The sequence below is a fragment of the Mauremys reevesii genome, linkage group 8 (genome assembly GCF_016161935.1).
Source record: "Mauremys reevesii isolate NIE-2019 linkage group 8, ASM1616193v1, whole genome shotgun sequence".
Taxonomy (NCBI): Eukaryota; Metazoa; Chordata; order Testudines; family Geoemydidae; genus Mauremys; species Mauremys reevesii.
In genome coordinates this window covers 19,328,471-19,347,516 of record NC_052630.1, presented here as the reverse complement: position 1 = coordinate 19,347,516, position 19,046 = coordinate 19,328,471, and the positions used below count along the sequence as shown (strand labels likewise).

Here is a 19,046-nt window from a genome sequence, read left to right as displayed (position 1 = left end):
CTATTTTGCATTGAGAATATTTACTCTTTGTTGTGTTTTATCATTTGTACAGCACTAAAACTTTGGACAGGTGCTTTATTAAATCCAAATAAACCACAATCCCAAGGTTGTTTCTGAGTCATTAAAGTAAGTGAACAGATTTTTCTGCACCACTGCAGCTTTTCTCAATTTTTACGGTGACCCAAGGTAATGTGTTGCAGTCAGAACTGTCAGGATAAGGTTTTTACAAAGCAGACTAGGAAATCTAATCCTCTAAGAGAGCAATACATTCCCCCTCATGAGTTAGCCTTGCAGTGAGGAGCTGGTCCAGGAGCTTGTGCCCCTGAAAAACTATTGTAGGATGGTCCATCTCAGTGGTTAGCGCCATTGAAGACCCATCAACTAGAACTAATAATGCCAGTAGAAATGGTCTGTAGAATTCCTCCATATAAGTCAATAGAAACTGAACCCATTAGATATTGGTAATACAGTAATTTGTTATGATACCTTACAGTTAAATAATATTTTAAAAATACTTCATTTCTAAAGCTCTTTCAAGAGAGAGGTGCTAGCTTCATACATCACCACTAAATTGCAGCCTTCTCTTTGATGGAGGGTGGCCGCAAACTTGCACATTGCATCTTACACAGTCTTGATTGTGGGGAATGGAAATTTTACAATATACTAGAGCAAACCTCCACTCTTGTGGTCATGGGATCTTTAATGTCCAGGAGGAGCAGACAAGAACTTAGGGTCAGATTTTTTAAAAGTTATTATGGTACCTAAAGATACAGATAGGTGCCTAGGTGCTTTTGAAAGGCCGAGTAAGCGCCTTTCTGCAGTTTTAGGTGCCTCATTCATTCATTCATGCCCGTCACCCCAACCGGGGTATGGGCCGCCAACCACAGATCTCCAGAGTCTTCTATCCTGGGCCATTCGCTCTAGCTGGTTCCAGGTATAGCCCATTTTTTTGCTATCAACCTGAAGGTCGCGTCGCCAGGTATTTCTTGGGCGGCCTCTTTTCCGCTTGCCTTGGGGGTTCCACCGCAGTGCCTGTCTGGTGATGTTGGTTGGCTGCTTGCGTAGTGTATGTCCTATCCAGCCCCACCTTCTCCTTCTAATTTCTTCCTCTGCTGGGAGTTGACGGGTCCTCTCCAAGAGGTGGATGTTACTGATGGTGTCTGGCCAGCGGATCTGGAGAATCCTTCTGAGGCAGCTATTAATGAAGGTCTGGATCTTCCTGGTGGTTGTTTTGGTTGTCCTCCAGGTTTCAGCTCCATACAGTAGGACTGATTTCACGTTGGAGTTGAACAGTCGAATCTTTATTGCCAAAGACAGCTCTCTGGAGCTCCAGATGTTCTTGAGCTGTAAGAAGGCTGCTCTTGCCTTACCAATCCTTACTTTGATGTCTGCGTCTGTGCCACCCTGCTGGTCGATGATGCTACCTAGGTAGGTGAAGGACTGTACTTCTTCCAGGGGGCGTCCATTCAGTGTGACTGGGTCATTGCTGATGGAATTGATCCTAAGGATCTTGGTCTTGTCCTTGTGGATGTTGAGGCCAACCTGTCATGACGTGGCTGCCACTACGTTGGTCTTCTCTTGCATCTGCTGTTTGCTGTGTGAAAGGAGTGCAAGGTCGTCGGCAAAGTCCAGGTCATCAAGCTGGGTCCACAACGTCCACTGGATTCCGTTCCTACGCTCGTAAGTGGATGTCTTCATAATCCAATCAATGACGAGAAGAAAGAGAAGTGGTGACAACAAGCATCCTTGTCTGACTCCGGTTCGCACCTGGAAGCTGTTTGTGAGCTGCCCTCCATGGATCACTCTACAGTGTATGCCGTCGTATGAGTTCTTGATCAGGTTGACCACCTTTGCTGGGATGCCATAGTGCCGAAGGAGCTTCCAGAGGGTCTCTCGATCCACGCTATCGAACGCTTTCTCATAGTCAACAAAGTTGATGTACAACGAGGAGTTCCACTCCATAGACTGCTCGACTATGATGCGGAGCGTTGCTATCTGGTCCGTGCATGATCTGTTCTGCCAGAAACCTGCCTGTTCATCTCGTAGCTGTGGATCGACGGCATCCTTCATTCTCTCTAAGAGGACTCGGTTGAAGACCTTCCTTGGCACCGACAGGAGTGTGATTCCTCTATAGTTGGCACAGTTGCTGAGGTCTCCTTTCTTGGGGATTTTGATGAGATATCCCTCTTTCCAGTCAGCCGGAATCACTTCTTCTTCCCATATCTTCTCAAAGAGGGGGTACAGCATTTCCACTGAAGTATCCAGGTCTGCTTTCAGGGCCTCTGCTGGGATGTCGTCAGGTCCAGCCGCCTTACTGTTCTTCATCATGGTGATGGCTTTTCTGATCTCGGCTCTGCTTGGTTTATCGCAATTGATTGGGAGGTCCTCGTTGGCTGGGTCGATGTCTGGTGGATTTGGTGGTGCTGGTCTGTTCAGGAGTTCCTCAAAGTGCTCCGCCCATCTGTTCATCTGTTGTTCTATTCCTGTTATAGACTTTCCCTGCTTGTCTTTAACGGGACGTTCTGGCTTGCTGAACTTTCCAGACAGTCGCTTGGTAGTATCGTACAGCTGTTTCATGTTACCGCTGTATGCTGCCTGCTCTGCTTCTGCAGCCAGTCCATCCACATAATCTCTCTTATCCTTCCTAATATTCCTCTTCACTGCTCTGTGGGCTTCAGCATACTCTTTTTGAGCTTTGGCCTTTGCTGCTCTAGTCCTGCTGTTGTTGACTGCTGCCTTCTTCTTCTTTCTGTCTTCTATCTTAGTCAAGGACTCTGCTGTGATCCACTCTTTCTGCTGGTGTTTCTTAATTCCAAGCACTTCCTGGCATGCTGACCTAAGCGTGTCTCTCACTTTCTGCCATCTGTTGAGTACACTGTCTTCCTCTTCCTCAGACCGATCCTGTAGTACTGAAAACTTATTCTTCAGCGTCAATCCAAAATCTTCCTTGGTCTTATGGTCCTTCAGAAGGTTGACGTTGTACTTCGCTCTTCTGTCTGACGCGTCTATCCAGTTCTTCTTCAGCTTCAGCTTCAATCTGGCCACCACTAAGTGATGGTCGGACGCCACGTCTGCTCCTCTTCTAACTCTAACGTCCTGCAATAAATACCTTTAAAAATCTGACTTTGTTTTTAAGGTTCCACCCAAAAGAGACTCATGTAATAAGTGTCAGAGAACTCTACGGGAGGAGGATGACGGACTGACTTGACCCTGCAAGTATTTGGGTTTGTGGTTTGAGTTAGTCTAGATATTACAAAGGTCCTGCTTAGACTTCTAAGCAAATATTTAATTAGATCAATAAGAATATGTATATATTGAAAAGGTTTTTAGAAATAACTGTCACTGTTTCAATATGTCCATCACTGCAGAAACTAGTAATAATATCTTTAACTCTCAGTGGAGGCTGCTGCTGTTCTGATATTCCCAGCAGGAACTACAGGCTGGTGATGTAGCATATGATTTGGAGAATGCAAGCTCCTATTTTAACATTTAGGAAAGCAGGAGACTTTCAGAGTTGATTGAAATTCTATAGCTGTTAAATGTGATTGATTTAAAAGTATTTATATAACGTCTAAATTAATCAGTTAAAAAAACTCCACAAAACTTATGTGGCAAATCACAATTCCTCCTTTTTGTTCATGCATTCCAAATAAAGCTCAGCTGCATTTCCTGAGCTTTTCTTACTTTACATCATCAAACCATCAGTGCGGCAGCTTCCTTTCTGGTTGCTCATATTTATAGACACTACTAATTTTCTTTAGTGATTTATTCTTCTTTGCAATTACATGTCATGACTGCAATCTCTTCTATATCATTGTGCAGTTTTCCTTAAAGAGATTGTATAAAATGACGCAAATCCTGCTGGGCAGCCGATGCCATCAAAATATCACCCGTTGAGAAGCCTCCCTCAGGTAGCTAGTGCCAGGAAACCGTGTTTTTCATGCAAGGTGATGAACGTTAGAGTTTGGAAGTTCTACTTGTATCACTAGTTGATCAGCACTTACGCTAATACATTGCATGGGTGTGCCTGAATTTAAATGAAGGCCATCCACGCAGTCCTTTTCCAACTGTTTATTCAACAATACATTGTTGGAGCCAGGTTCATTGCTTCTTGACAGAAGTGCTTGTTAAGTCTGAATCTATGATGATGATGATAATAATAATAGAGTGACAGGAAAGTGTAGAGAAAAATAGTGTTTAAAATTCAGACATGCTTGCATAGGTTGCAAAACAGTAAACAAAAGGGGAAATTGTAACCCAGTAATTAGATGTTTGAAAACAATGATGCTTTTCATTGTATGTAAACAAATATATTTTCAGAAACAGGGTGTATACAATTTCAGAGAAAAGGGCTTACTTAATAAAATGCATGAACAATACTGGATTTGTTGAAAATATCATGTCGCAATTGGGTGACAGAACGGGTTCAAAACGGCCTTCGAGTAGGTGGTGGTGGATACCCCACTACTGAGTGAAACTCTTTGAGAAGTGTTTCTATGTGGTGATTTCCATCTTTCCCTCTAGAATATACCGAACATCTTAATTTCTTTTTCCCTTTTTTGTTACTTAACTCTGGAAAATGCTTGTATTTATTTATATTGATTTATAGACATGCTGAAAAAGGACGCCCTATCACTAGATGCCCTTGACATAACTCAAAATATCAGTGTAGAACTTTAAGATCACTCATCACAATCCTCCACCCCATTATTTCCCCATCTCTCCAATGACAATCCTGTCTCCCACCTATTTTCTAATATCTGGTGGGAGGGAGGGAAAATGAGTCTATGGCAAGCACTGAAGTTCATCAACTTTGGACTATTTTAGACCATGGTGGAGCAAATTCCAAAGTTGTGAACCCGTTACAGAGAATACCCTGCTAGCAGTCCCTATTATTTATAGCTCATCTGATTTCAGCTGTAGCAGTGAGGCATGGGGATAGAAGTGATCTTTCAGGAACAGGTAGGTAGTTTTGTGATGGATATCCAGTTGCCCTGTAATAATTTATGAATATTGTATACTAACCTGGTTATTGGGATATTTATCGTATTAATATATTGGTTTAGTTTAACTGTGGGCTATAAGGAAAAACAAGCAGGAAGGGGAGAAGAATAGCTCAGGATAAATCACCCCTCAGCAAACATTTGAGGATTGATATGGGCTCTGTCGCGTCTGGCTCAACCTCCTGTTAAGCCTACTGAACTGATTTTGTCCAGAAGCCAAAGAACAAGGGACTCTAGCTGAACTAAAAGGGGCTCTCTCTATCTTGAGTGAGGAGGTAATTGTTAAGGAGCTGGTCAGGGAAACCAGACTGATGCAGGCATTCACAGGAATTCTGAGGAATCTAGGCCTAGGATCATCACAGGATGATAGTGCGATAGGTAAGACAGCTGTGCATGTAGACTGTTGTTTTAAAATCCTTTTTCTGCAGAAGGAAAAAACCACAGGTGCCAAACCCAGTTGGACCGGCTGAGTAAGCACAGTCAGTACACCAGGTTCTGTAGCCCAGGACCTAGGCTAAGTGTGGGAGAATCACAGGATTGCACTCTAGAGGAGATAACGGCATGAGGCCTATGACCTGAGAGGGTGCCCTCATAGAGACTACGAAGGGGAGAAGCCTAGCTAGCCCTGTAACCAGCACAGATCTGTTTATTTTTCATTTAGAAAATGCAACCAATACAGTCTTTATGCTGCTTGTTTAATATTTAACATAAGATGACTTTTAAAAGACAGAAATGGGAACAAAAGATTCCCTTCCCCCTCCTCAGGATAAACTACACACCAAATTCCACCCAGGGAAGGCAAAAGCAATGAGCCCTGCATCTATACAGTCCATACTGTGTTGCAGGGACAGATTTTCAAACATGTGAGGTATGCAAATACGTGTCTATTGTGTGCATGCAGACCAGGTAACGGCCCTCAAATTAGGCCCTCAAATTAAGCACGGAATTTCACTTTGCATACCTAATAGCCTTGAAAATCAGGCTCACTGTATGGAGGTTGCTATTACAAGGTACAAGAATAGTAACTAAACTTTTAATAAACATATAGGTATATAACAAAGTATGCTTAATTACTATTATACATATATATTGCCTTTCATCCCTAAGCTTCCTAAAGTGCTTTAGAAACCAAGGACCTGATCCTGTAGTGCTTACTCAGTCAAAACTCTTCACTAAAGTCAGTTAGATCCTAGGTTCTACTTATCTACTTCATGCCAGTGCTGGTATTCAGGCTTAATAATGCTGTGGCCAAGACATGATAGTTCAAGAAGAACTTACAATAATGCTCATGAGGGCAGACTAAATTAAAATGGTCCTTTCCTTCCACCACTCCAACTTTGACAGTTGAATTCCAGCACTGGTATATAGTGGTATGAACATGGCTCAGTATTTTTTCTATCCCTGTATAAACACCCCTGTTTTTATCTCTCATGTTATAATGTCCTCATTTCATCATCTTGAAAGATCAGATTTAGTGGATATCACAATTTAAACCTCCACTCCCTTCCTCTACAAATTTAGTTAAGAATCACAACCACTTTAAATTACCCAATGTATGCACGGTGACTTCCGTTTACATTGATACAAGAACATCTGATCTGAGTTCTGGATTTTGTTTATCGGTTTATGGGGCAAAGGAGGAGGGGGAAACACTTGCAGATGAAAGATTCCAGCTGACCTTTGAAGTCATCCCGAATAGGCATCACTCAGCTGCCCAAATGACTTTGCTATATGTTCTCAGTGACGTCTATGGGTAGAGTTAGTGCCAGAAGGACAACACCATGGTGGACTGAAGGGGAGAGGTCTGAGCATGTGAAGCAATATGTGCCACAATGAGTTGCCATCTTTAATGAGAGCAAAATATGGCTTCTTGGGTCTCATTTTATACTGAAACTCTGTCCCTATTTTCATTCTAGTTTATTTGGAACTCATTTGCTTTCAGTGGGAGTAGCTGTGGTGAATATTTTAAACCCTTCATCCTAAATTTAATGTTTTTGTTGGCTTTTTGATTATGAGGGGCCTGTGCAATTCCTAGTACCTGCAATCAAATTTATTGTACCTTAATTTGTTTATATTCATGTTTATATCTTTCACTAGCAACTTTTGCCTCAGGGAGAAAATTCTAGCGCCAAAACACCACAAATTCTTGGATAAAATTTTCAAAATTACGTAAGTGACTCCGGAGCCTAAGTCCCAGGCTCATAAGTGGCTAAGTCACTTTTGAAAATGGGACTTAGGCTCCTAAGCCAATTTAGCCAACTTTGAAAATTTGACACCTTGTCTTTGTATGCTATTTCTGCCATATAGAAACTAAAATGTTGAGATCAGATCTGATAGTATTTTATCTAAATATATAACTCCTTGAAGCATTAAAGGCAGTGAGAAAAACACAAATATAAACACCAGAATCTACAGGTGGGTTTGTTTCCTGTGGAACCTGCATGTTCAGTCCCGTAAATTATTTCCTTGACCTTTTTAAAACACATGTATTCTTCTGTAATGGTACAACCCTCCCACATCTTCAAGTAGTGATATTGTAATGTTTGGGATGATTAGATACTGCAGATATGGGGTAGATAGATTCTAGAATATACTTCAATATTTATTTTATGGGCTCTCTATGAGCTAAGATCCCCGTCCATGGAGTCCAGACCCTCGGGGCCCTCAGCAAACAAGTTTGCAAGACCTATAACAAATGGATTGCTTTCTGGTGTAGCCGCTGCAACCTATCCTTCAAGACTCAAAAGAAATGCAAGTTCCATCAAACCACATGCAAGGGACCCCTCACGACCACGAAGGTGAATCCCACTAACACCCTGCAGGTTCCAACCCTAACCCCCACTGATATTCTGGCTACAGCACCCCAGCCAGCATCCCCAGAGTCACAGCAGGTAAGAGGGGACCAACCGCCAACTGAGGGAAGCACAACCCCCACCTCGAGGACTGACAGTGCCACCAAAAGAACCAGCCCCGTCTCCAGAATCCCCACGCTGGACCCTCCTGCGAGGGGGATGACCGCCACCTCACAAGTCAGCAACCTCACCAGATGCCTCAGTGACCTCAGAGAAACCATCCGGCACAACACGGATACGAGACGGGGCAGCGCTCCCCCACAGGTAACCTCATGCCGCCCTGCCGTAGGTCAACTAGCACCACCTCCCAGGCTCCACGGCAAGACGCAGCCAATGGAGGAGCCTCCTGCAGCTCCCAGATCCCATGGCCGGACCCTGCCCCTGCAAGACCCAACACCTTCTCCAAGGTTACCCAAGGAGCCTCTGACCGCCAAAAACCCCATTCCCCACCGAGGACCCCCCAGCCGGATACCGCCCACAGAAGAACCAGAACCATCTCCAGTGCTTCCGAACACGACCGTGCCCCCCCAAAGCCCAGCACCGGTGCTGCCAGAACCCCACTCCCTCCCGGAAGATCCAGCGCTGCCTCAGAGACACCGAGAGCTGCCCTCCCCACCGCACCAGGACCCCCGCCTCAAGACCCACCTGAACACTGCCTCCCAGTCCGAGGGACAACAAGGCCGCAGACTGTCCCCACAGCCCCTGAACCTGCAGAGACAACACAGCAGGAGGAGCAACGGCCACAAGCGAGGGTTGCCACGCCGTTGCAATCTGCCTGGATGGAGGAGCTCACAAAGGCTGAGGACTTTGAGAACTTCAACACCCTGACGGACAGACTGACTGCAGAACTGTCTGCAGAAAGTACAGCCAGAAGGAGAGAACCCAGGAGGCCGCACGGGCCACACGCAGATTCCCCACGCCGAGCCATGACAACACTGCCAGAGAAGGCAGGAGAGGGGACGTCGGCTGCCACTACGATCCAGCGGCTGCATCTCGTATTCAGAAACTATACAGGACGAACTGGATGAAAGCCATGAGGGAGATCCTCGACGGGACCTCCTCCTACTGTGCAATCCAGCACGAGAGGCTCTACTCCTACTTCAAGGACGTGTTCAATCATGAGGCCCAGACCAACTTGCGATGCCCAGAGTGCCTTTTCCCGCTACCCCCGGATCGACCTCACGGAGGACCTGGAGCGAGATTTTTCCTTGCAGGAGGTGCAGGCGAGGCTGATGAGGACCAAAAACACCGCCCCTGGAAAAGATGGCATTCGCTACCACCTGCTGAAGAAGCGAGACCCCGGCTGCGTGGTGCTCGCTGCCCATCTTCAACAAATGCAAGCAGTTTCATCACGTTCCCCACTCCTGGAAAAAGTCCATGACAATGTTCATCCACAAGAAAGGCGAATGAGACGACCCCGGCAACTGGAGGCCATCTCCCTCTGCTCCACCATCTACAAGCTGTATGCCAGCTGCCACGAGGCAAGGATCACGGACTGGTCAGTGTGCGGGGGCGCCGTCAGCTCAGTGCAGAAGGGTTTCATGTCCCGCGAGGGATGCTACGAGCACAACTTCCTCCTTCAGACGTCCATCCAGGAGGCCAGGAGGTCCAAGAGGCAGTGCGCCATAGCATGGCTTGACCTGACCAATGCCTTTGGGTCCATACCCCACCATCACATCTTTGCCACCCTGGGAGAGTTCGGGATGCCAGAAACCTTCATCCAGATCCTCTGGGACCTCTACAAGGACTGTATCACCACCATCTGCGCCACGGACGGAGAGACGGACGCCATCCCCATCTGCCGCGGCATGAAACAAGGATGGCCCCTCAGCCCCATCATCTTCAACCTGGCCATGGAACCACTCATCCGAGCCATCTCCAGTGGCCTGACTGGCTTTGACCTGCACGGCAAGAAAATCAACATCCTGGCCTATGCGGATGATCTGAGCCTGGTCGCCAATAGCTTGGAAAGCCTCCAGCAAATGCTTGATGTCACCTGCCAAGCTGCCGAGTGGATGGGCCTTCGCTTCAACCCAAAAAAGTGCACCTCCCTCCACATTGATGGTGGCGCCAGGGCGCTGGTCTGGCCGTCACGGTTCCTGATCCAGGGTGAGCCCATGGCCTCCCTCAAAGAGGGAGAAGTATACCAACACCTCGGCACACCCACAGGAGTCCGCGTCCAACATACCCCGAAGACACCATCGCGGAGATTGTGCGAGAAGCAGCCCAAATTGACTCTTCCCTGCTCGCCTCTTGGCAAAAGATCAACACCCTCAATACCTTCCTCATCTCTCGCATCTCCTTTGTCCTCAGGGGATCGGTTGTAGCCAAGGTGCCCCTGAAGAAGGCCGACAGCACCATCAGGCAGCTGGTGAGGAAATGGCTCTACTGTCCCTAGAGGGCCAGCACCAACATCATCTACATTTCCCACAGGCAGGGTAGTGTCAACGTACCGCGGATGGGTGACCTGTGTGACATGGTGGTGATGACCCACGCCTTCCGCCTCCTGATGTGCCCAGACCCAACGGTGAGGAGCATCACACAGGAAGCCGTATGGGACGTGGTCAGGAAACGCATTGCCAGGGCCCCCTCCGAGCAGGACATCACCACTTACCTCAGTGGCTCCCTGGAGGCTGAGTTTGGGAGAGAGCGGGGAGACCTGTCCTCTCTCTGGTCCCGCGCCCGCAATGCCTCAAGACACCTAGAAAAGAGGATTGGCTGCCGCTGGAAGTGGTGCGAGGAGCGCCGGGAGCTGGGAATACTGGTGCCACGCATAAAGACCCCGGACCACACCATCATCACCCCGACCACCAGAGCTATGCTGGAAAGGACCCTGAAAGACACCATCCGCTGCCACTATGCCGAGAACCTCAATCGGAAGCCGGACCAGGGCAAGGTGTTCGAGGTGTCCAGCAAGTGGGACGCCAGCAACCACTTCCTCCCTGGGGGCAGCTTCACCAGGTTCGCCAACTGGCTGTTCGTCCACAGGGCCCGACTCAACTGTGTTCCCCTCAACGGAGCCATCTGCCATGGCAACCGGGACAAGCGCTGCAGGAAGTGCAGCTACGCAAATGAGACCCTGCCCCATGTCCTGTGTGGATGCAAACAACACTCCAGAGCCTGGCGGCACCACCACAATTCCATCCAGAATCGGCTGGTGAAAGTCATCCCACCGTCCTTGGGGAAGATCACCCTCAACTCGGCCATCTCCGGGACAGATAGCAGACTGCAACCCGACATCGTTGTCATGGACACAGAAAAGAAGAAGGTCCTCATGGTAGAGGTCACAGTACCCTTTGAAAACAGGTCACCGGCCTTCCATGAGGCCTGAGCCCGGAAGGCGTCGAAATACACCCCGCTGGATGAGACCCTGAGACCCCAGGGCTACGAGGTCCAGATACACGCCCTGATTGTGGGAGCCCTGGGCTTGTGGGGCCCTCACAACGAGCCGGTTATGAGAGTGTGCGGAGTCAATTGACACTACGCCTGGCTCATGAGATAGCTCATGGTGTCCGACACCATCAGGTGGTCCAGAGACATTTATACGGAACACATCACAGGACACCGTCAATACCACACTGAGTAATTGAGACTGCCGACTAGGGAAATAACCCACTTCCTTCCCTGACAAACCAAGGGATGCACCTCACCCATGTACTCATTCGCTACACTGATACTGACTTGGACTCCTTATACATTCCATGGGTGGCATACCCGAGCCCACTTATCCACTGACACTTTAAAAACTCTTGCACCCCAATCTGGGTCTATGCTGGCTATGTGATATGTATGTATCTCTTCACCCTTGCAATCGATACCTGTAATTCCTCATAACTCAAGCCTGACCCCAGATGTACAGTACCTTCCCTCTTAACTTGTGTCTATTTAATTTTAAACATTAACTTTAATTAAAAAAATATGTTATGGGTTCTTTGCGCCTTGTTCTTTCTCCTGTTTTGTTCCATTCTTATTCACTTCTCATCATGTCTGTGCCCTGCAGTCCACCCTTGGGATGACGTGGTATTGATTACAGGGGGGTGGAGTTGCAATGGGCCTCAGTTCACAGAGTGATGAAGTCCTATAGCAAAGTAGCTTTTGTAACATACATCAGTCCACGGGGTGATAGGGCAGTGCAGGGAGGGTGGGATTGCTATACTGCTCAGCCCTTGTGGTTTCAGGGTTTGCAAAAGACTTCTGCCCTCGGGGCAATGAGGGGAGGGAGATGGGGCTTGAAACGGGCCTGAGCTTTCAGGGTGTGGGTGTTACAATGAGGTGGGGTTTGCAGTGAGCCAAAACCCTCAGGGCATTACTGGGAGGTGGAGTTTGGCATGGCCAGAGCCCTTGGGGCATACAGTGATAGGGGGTTGGCAGCAGGTGTTACGTACTCCCCAGCTTTTCCCTGTGCAGCTCTGTCTCTTACTGATTTCAGGCCTTTTGCCCTTTCGCCTCCCCCATTTAACCAAGGCCAAGGACGTGCCCCCTGCTCCTTCTCATCCATTCAGGACAACAGAGAAGCAGCAGTTCCAGAGCGCTGCCATATTCAAAGATGGCTGCTCAAGGAGTACCTGCTTTCCTCAGTCCAAGATGGCCGTCCTGCTGGCAGCTAGCAGATGCTTGCCCCAATCCAAGATGGCCACCAAGCAGGGCAGCATGCCCACCACAAAGATGACGGTCGGTGTGGCACCTCCGTGCCCCTACCAAAAATGGCCGCCGCCCCTCCTTGAATCTCGTGGCGTCGCCAGGAAGAGGCTTGTAAAGCAGGCGGGGGCGCGGCCTCCGCCTGAGGAGACGCGAGGGAGGCGGGGCAGGAGGCGTGTCCTCCCCAAACCGGAAGTGCCGCGCTGCCTCCCTCCAGCTGGTTGTCATTTCGCTCAGCGGCTCTGTCCTGAGGAGACGGGACTCGGCGGCGGCCGGGAGGGGAGGGAGGTACCGGCTGCGGCAGCGAGCAGGAGGCGGCCGGGACAAGAGATTCCGTAATACCCAGACTCGCCGATTACTGAAACGCCTCCCGACTCCTCGGAGCCGGTCTCGCGCCCCCTCCCCCCGCGATAATCGATTGTTTTACATGAGGGGTAAGGGAAATCGCCTGCAGCTGCGAGGACGCGAAGCAAGGAAAGGACGCTTCGGAGCCGCCGCCGCAGGACCCCACCCCCCTGGTGACTCCAGCGGTCTCCCTCCCCTGCAGTACTAATCGATCGTGACCCTGTCCCGTAATCTGCGGGCGATTTGGGAGAGCCGGTTAAACACCTTCCATGGGGGAGAGAGGAGCCTGGCCCCTCGCCGCCTGCACCATCCCCTCCCCGCTGGAGGCGGCTGCTCTCCTGAGGTAAAATCCCTCCTGCCTTCCCAGACGCCAGGACTTCTGAGGGGGGGGGTGAAGGGGGTACCCCATAGAGAACAGGGGCCTGGCGAGCTCAGCCTCCCTGCACCAGCCTCTCGTCCCCTGCCGCATGCCGAGTCCCTGAGGTAAAATCCACCTTCCCTTGCAGACAAGGGCTCCCGCAGCTGAAGGAAACCTACCTAGCTCAGTAAAAGGAGGCGAGCCCAGTACCAGAAACCACCCTTCCAGAAGCAGCAGCAAGACACCTCCCTCACCCTCCTCCTGCAAAAGTCATTGCCTGCTCTCCCCCCTCCCCCGAATGCTGAATGCAGATTTCTAAGATGAAACTCTTCTTCGGACAGCCAGGATTCATCTGAAGGACACACAAATATCTGATCATAAATAGGAGGTGAGCCTGGCGAGCTCAGAAACCCAACCCAACAGGAGCAACATCAAGAATCCACCCTTCTCCTGCACAGCTCACTCCCCTCTCATCTCCAGAATACCGACTTTCTGAGATAAAAATCTTACCCCTTCAATAAGCTGAGACTCCTCTAAAGGACACATACAAAATAGTATATATTATTATTATACACAATAAAAGCTTACCGAGCAGCAGCAGGGGAAAAAAAGCTTCCTGCACAATTCACTCCCCCACTGAATGCTAAAATCCTGAGGTAAAATCTTCCCATATCAACAGCAAGGACTCTTTTGAACAGGAAACAAATATATATTAGATTATATAGAATTTATTAAATTATTCCAGACTTTTTTTTTTCCCAGTCAAGAGGTGGAGGGACCAGACGTCATTGTTTCTCTTTTCCTCTTAACTCATTTATGGCCGAGTCAAGGCTGCTGAGGAGGAAAAAACAGGATAGTTAAAATCTCTTTATATCTGTCTGCAGAAGATTTTTCTCTTATTGATGTGCATTTCCTTTAGGAAAAGGAAACCTCTTATTTTGCTAACCAAAGATTTATTTTTCTTTTCCTTCTAACCAGAGAAAGGAAACAAACATAAATTGACACGTTAAATATTTAAAGAGATTTATCTTTGAAAGAACCAGAACTTATATCCACATCAGAAATATCTAAGGAGTGTGTGGAGGAAGAAACTGTGTCTAGATTAAAACAAGATATTTGCTAGTTCCTCTTTGGTGGCGGAGGAGAGAAACACTAAACGTTGTTTTTTTACAGGAGAAAATCAAATCCTAAATATAATAAATGGGGGATTACGGGTTTGGAGTGTTAGTGCAAAACAACACTGGGAATAAATCAGCTTTTCCAGTGAGATTTCATCCACATCTGCAGCCTCCACACCATCATCAAAATGCAGCCCCCAGCCCTGCTGCTTTTATAAATAATAACACAGCTGCCAATGGCAGTAGTGCTGGGTCAGCTTGGCTCTTTCCTGCTCCAGCTGCCCATAACATTCAGGATGAGATTCTGGGGTCAGAAAAATCTAAAACTCAGCAACAGGAAAAGCAAGAGTCTCTAGAAAAACAGCAGCTTTCCCCTAGTCAAAGTCAGGAAGCAGGCATGCTGCCTGAACCTGAGAAAGCTAAATCTGAGGAAAATCAGGGAGACAATTCTTCAGAGAATGGCAACGGGAAAGAGAAAATAAGAATAGAATCACCAGTGTTAACAGGATTTGATTATCAAGAGGCTTCAGGGCTAGGTACTTCAACTCAGCCCTTAACATCCACTGCATCTTCTTTGACTGGTTTTAGTAACTGGTCAGCAGCTATAGCTCCTTCTTCTTCTACAATAATCAATGAAGATGCCAGTTTTTTTCACCAGGGAGGGGTCCCTGCTGCCTCAGCTAATAATGGTGCTCTGCTATTTCAGAATTTTCCACATCATGTCAGCCCTGGCTTTGGCGGTAGCTTTTCCCCTCAGATTGGACCCCTCTCTCAACACCACCCTCATCACCCCCATTTTCAGCATCATCACAATCAGCATCAGCAACAGAGAAGATCGCCTGCAAGCCCTCATCCACCTCCATTTACACATAGAAATGCTGCTTTTAATCAACTGCCTCATTTGGCTAATAATCTTAACAAACCACCTTCTCCATGGAGCAGCTACCAAAGCCCATCACCTACACCATCTTCTTCATGGAGCCCCGGTGGCGGTGGATATGGTGGGTGGGGAGGGTCCCAAGGGCGAGACCACCGCAGGGGACTGAATGGAGGGATAACACCCCTGAACTCCATCTCACCCCTGAAGAAGAATTTTGCAAGTAATCATATCCAGTTGCAGAAGTATGCTAGGCCCAGCTCAGCCTTTGCTCCGAAATCTTGGATGGAAGATAGTTTGAACAGAGCCGACAACATATTTCCTTTTCAGGTGAGTCTACTCTGCTAATATACATGGAAAAATGATTTAATTAAATTTTTATAGAAATAAGTTTTTTTTCCCCAATATACTTCGATTATCAGACTTGCATGGTTGAAAATGAATTTAAATTGAAATAAAGTGAACATGTCTAACTTGTAATTCACCCTGTTACATTTCAGTCTTCATGATCTCTGAGCTGTGAATCATGTATTTTTTTTTTCAATAGTGCTTGTCAGATAAATATCTATTTATAGCCCAGCGGGACATCTATTAAAGTTCAGTTCCATCGTGTAATTATTACACGCAGTAAGCAATAACAGTTAGTGAACAAATGTTTCTGCTTTTTTAAAATGTAACATAAATAGGAGTGAAGAAATGAAATATTTTTTTACTTTAACACTTAAAGATTTTAACTATTTGGAAATGATATTGCACTATATGTTGAGAACGAGCATTCAGTAATCCTTAAATCTGTCGTCTGCCTTGTGTTGCAAAATAGTTCATGGATTTCCATTGTGACGTGACTTAAATATTTTTTTAGATTTTATTTTTCCCCTGTACAATTGAAATTACTAATCTGATTTTTTATTTTTTTCAGTGAACTACATAACTTTTTTTTTCTCACCAGGAATGGAACAAATATTGGTTATACAATATTAAATCTTTACTAAAAATAGATCTGGACTAGTCAGTTGTTGGCCTGCACTGTGCTACACCTTATACTGTCAGGAGGCAGGGTGTCTGACTCTTCAAATTCATGAGAAACATATCTAGTTTGTGGAGGTTAAAATTAGCTATCTGATATTGATCCAGATATACAATCAATATTTGCATTGTAATAGTTCTCTCTATCTGACCACTAGTTAAGACCTAGCTTGGTAGCTTTCATATGTTTAAAAAAGACCTCATAAGGTGGATCCAAAACACAAGGTTCTTTAATGTCTAGTGGCTTGTTTTTCAGGATCTTCAGACAAGGGCAAAAGTAAAGATTGCAAAATGATTGCAGTAAGAAGCAGGATGACCTACTTTTAAGTAATTTGGGGATGAAAGATCAGTAGATTAGAAGAACCTCAGAACATTTGTCATGGTAACTACAACCCCAAAGAGATCTAAATATATTTTATAATGACCTTGTAGAATCAGAGGGAGGATCAATTCATTTCCCCTTGGTAAATTATTCAGTTTGTTTGGTTTTCAGGGCCTATGCAGCCTTCTGAAAACAGCAGCAGCTGCTGGCAATACCTTTCATTAAGGACTTCTTTTTACTGCAGAATTACTAGCAGTTTAAACATCAGGTAGAGTCCGTAACCTTGGACTGCATAGCAATAATAGATCTTAATTTTAAGAGTTGGAAATAATATAAAGAACTGGTGTCCAATATACCAAATTCATACACTCAGACCATTAGCAAAGGGACACAGCTGGAGCTGGTCTTTTTTCAGCCTCACTGCAGCAAGACTTGGCTTGCTGTTTAATTCATTCTGTACCCTGACACGTAGCTGATGTACAGAGTGACAGAATGAGATCAAGTGTGTACTTGGTGCCACATTTAAGGCCCAAATGTATATGTACTGATAGAAATGTGCTCCTTTTAGTATCGAGGAAATTAACAAAGCTAAGTGATTCCTGAGTGTGGCTTTTGTATTATGTTCTAAATCCAAAAATATGTCTGATATTTTATCATGGCTAAATATAAATTCTACATAGCATACTGGTGTCTGTTTATGTAAACAGTAAGATGAAGGTATATATGTCAAGACCATGTCTGACACTTCTTCATGCCAGGAAAAGGAAAGTGTTGGAGTGAAATGCTTTCCAGTCTCTTACTATCACTTATGTGCTGTGATGAACAAGAAAAGGGCAGGGCAGCAAAACAGGACTCCAGCACTGCAGATCCAGAAAAGATGTTGATGATTTTCCAGACCATTTTAGGTAATTGCTTTTTATAACATTTGTGGTGTGAAATCCTTAATACCTTTGTAATCATTTTAAAAGGTGACTTCAGTTCTGAGAACACTGGGGAAAAAAATATGTAAAATTTGTCCATAGGCTTTTGTTATGCTGGAGGTAGGGTTCAGATTGTATTCTCATGTCAAATCAGTCATGAGGATTTTTGCTTATGATGGAATATGTGTATGTAGTTGCACATATATGAAGCGTCCTTGAGGAGGTAATCATGTTTTGCCTGAGACTTTCATTACCAGAATCTTCTTAGATTCTACCTTACTACCAAAATCTACCTTTGCTCCTGAAACAGAATGGGGGTATTTGATTAACTCTCTGTTCCTGGTTCTCCCTTTCATTTAACATTTATTTTCTTATTTAAATCTGTTCATGAGTGTTTCCCTCATATTATGAAAATTAGCTTATTTAGAATGCAAGAGTATGGAAGAACAAACACGAATTTTTGAGTGTGATTTTTAGAAAAGATATCTTTACTCAAAAGCTTAGTGAAATACAAAAGTACATATTGGAGCATATCTTGTGACAGAGATCCTATAGCAGCCATACCTAAATGCTCATTTTTTATTGACGAGTGTTGCATATGTCTGTGTAAATAACTTACGTGAACAAATGTTGATTTTAATTGTTTTTACCTCATGACTCTTAGTGACTTGCCATAAGACACATCCCTAATTTTTGTAGATAAAAATAGGGATGATTTCTTGTGTTGATTTGCTTGGTATTTTTGTAACAGCGAAGGTAGCTCATTCAGTATTGTGGTGGCCATGTACAAATTGGTTTGGTGTTTGTGATGCCTAGTAGTTCTATAGTACTGCTCATTTGAGAATCTCAAAGTCTTGGAGCACAATTTGGGATTAGACAAATCCTCCTCTTACAGTTGGGGAATCCAAGGCACAGGAGGTTGAGTGACTTGCCCAAGATCAGCTGGCAGAGCAGTAAACAAAACTGCTCCTGGAGGTTTTTCGCCTTCCTCCGAAGCATGGGGCAGGGGTCGCTTGCTAAAGGAGTGGGTGGATGGGCTTATGTGGCCTGCATCTAGCAGGAGGTCAGACTAGATGATCATAATGGTCCCTTTTGATCTTGAATTCTATGATTCTATGAAAACCTAGGTATTTTTACTCCTCATCTTGTGCTTTTACTACTGTACAAAGTGTCCTCTCAATTAAAGCAGTTAAATCTGTTTTAAAAATTAACTAATTCCTTATTTTTTTTAGCTTTTCAGAATTAGACTTACAAAAGATCTATTTCAAAAGAGCAAAGCCACAATTTGTCGCCACCCTTTGTGACCTCTCATTTGGAAAGTTGCTAGTTTTCAAAATAATAAACTGTGCTCTTGAAAAGGGAAATGTTAGGTTCTTAGTTATAGTAACCTTCCATAGACATCTGACCAAATGAGTGAGGGGACCTACCTTGTAATATAAGGGATTTTCAAAAAACAATTGCTCTCCATTTTCCTCCCTGCGACACTGAAAGTTTAGTAGCTTACTGGGATGGTGAATTGTCAGTAATTGAACTGCGTACTGCAGCATTGTCCTCAGGATTGTACAGACTTTCCTCTTGCTACATACT

At 45.7% G+C, this 19,046-nt stretch overlaps 1 protein-coding gene across 7 annotated transcripts in view; it reads left to right on the top strand.

The window, feature by feature from the left end:
• Positions 1–19,046, top strand: part of CPEB4 (cytoplasmic polyadenylation element binding protein 4) — a 205,063-nt gene that overhangs the window by 130,036 nt on the left and 55,981 nt on the right. Inside the window, exons 1-2 of one of the 7 annotated variants that reach the window (XM_039484360.1) lie at positions 12,670–13,181; positions 13,345–15,521. The exons of 5 other annotated variants lie outside the window; for them this stretch is intronic. In XM_039484360.1, the coding sequence (XP_039340294.1) occupies positions 14,397–15,521 (1,125 nt within the window). In that variant the 5' untranslated portion in view covers positions 12,670–13,181; positions 13,345–14,396. Of the gene's footprint in view, positions 1–12,669; positions 15,522–19,046 lie in introns of those variants that run through there. One more of the 7 variants, XM_039484361.1, reaches the window with a different exon arrangement.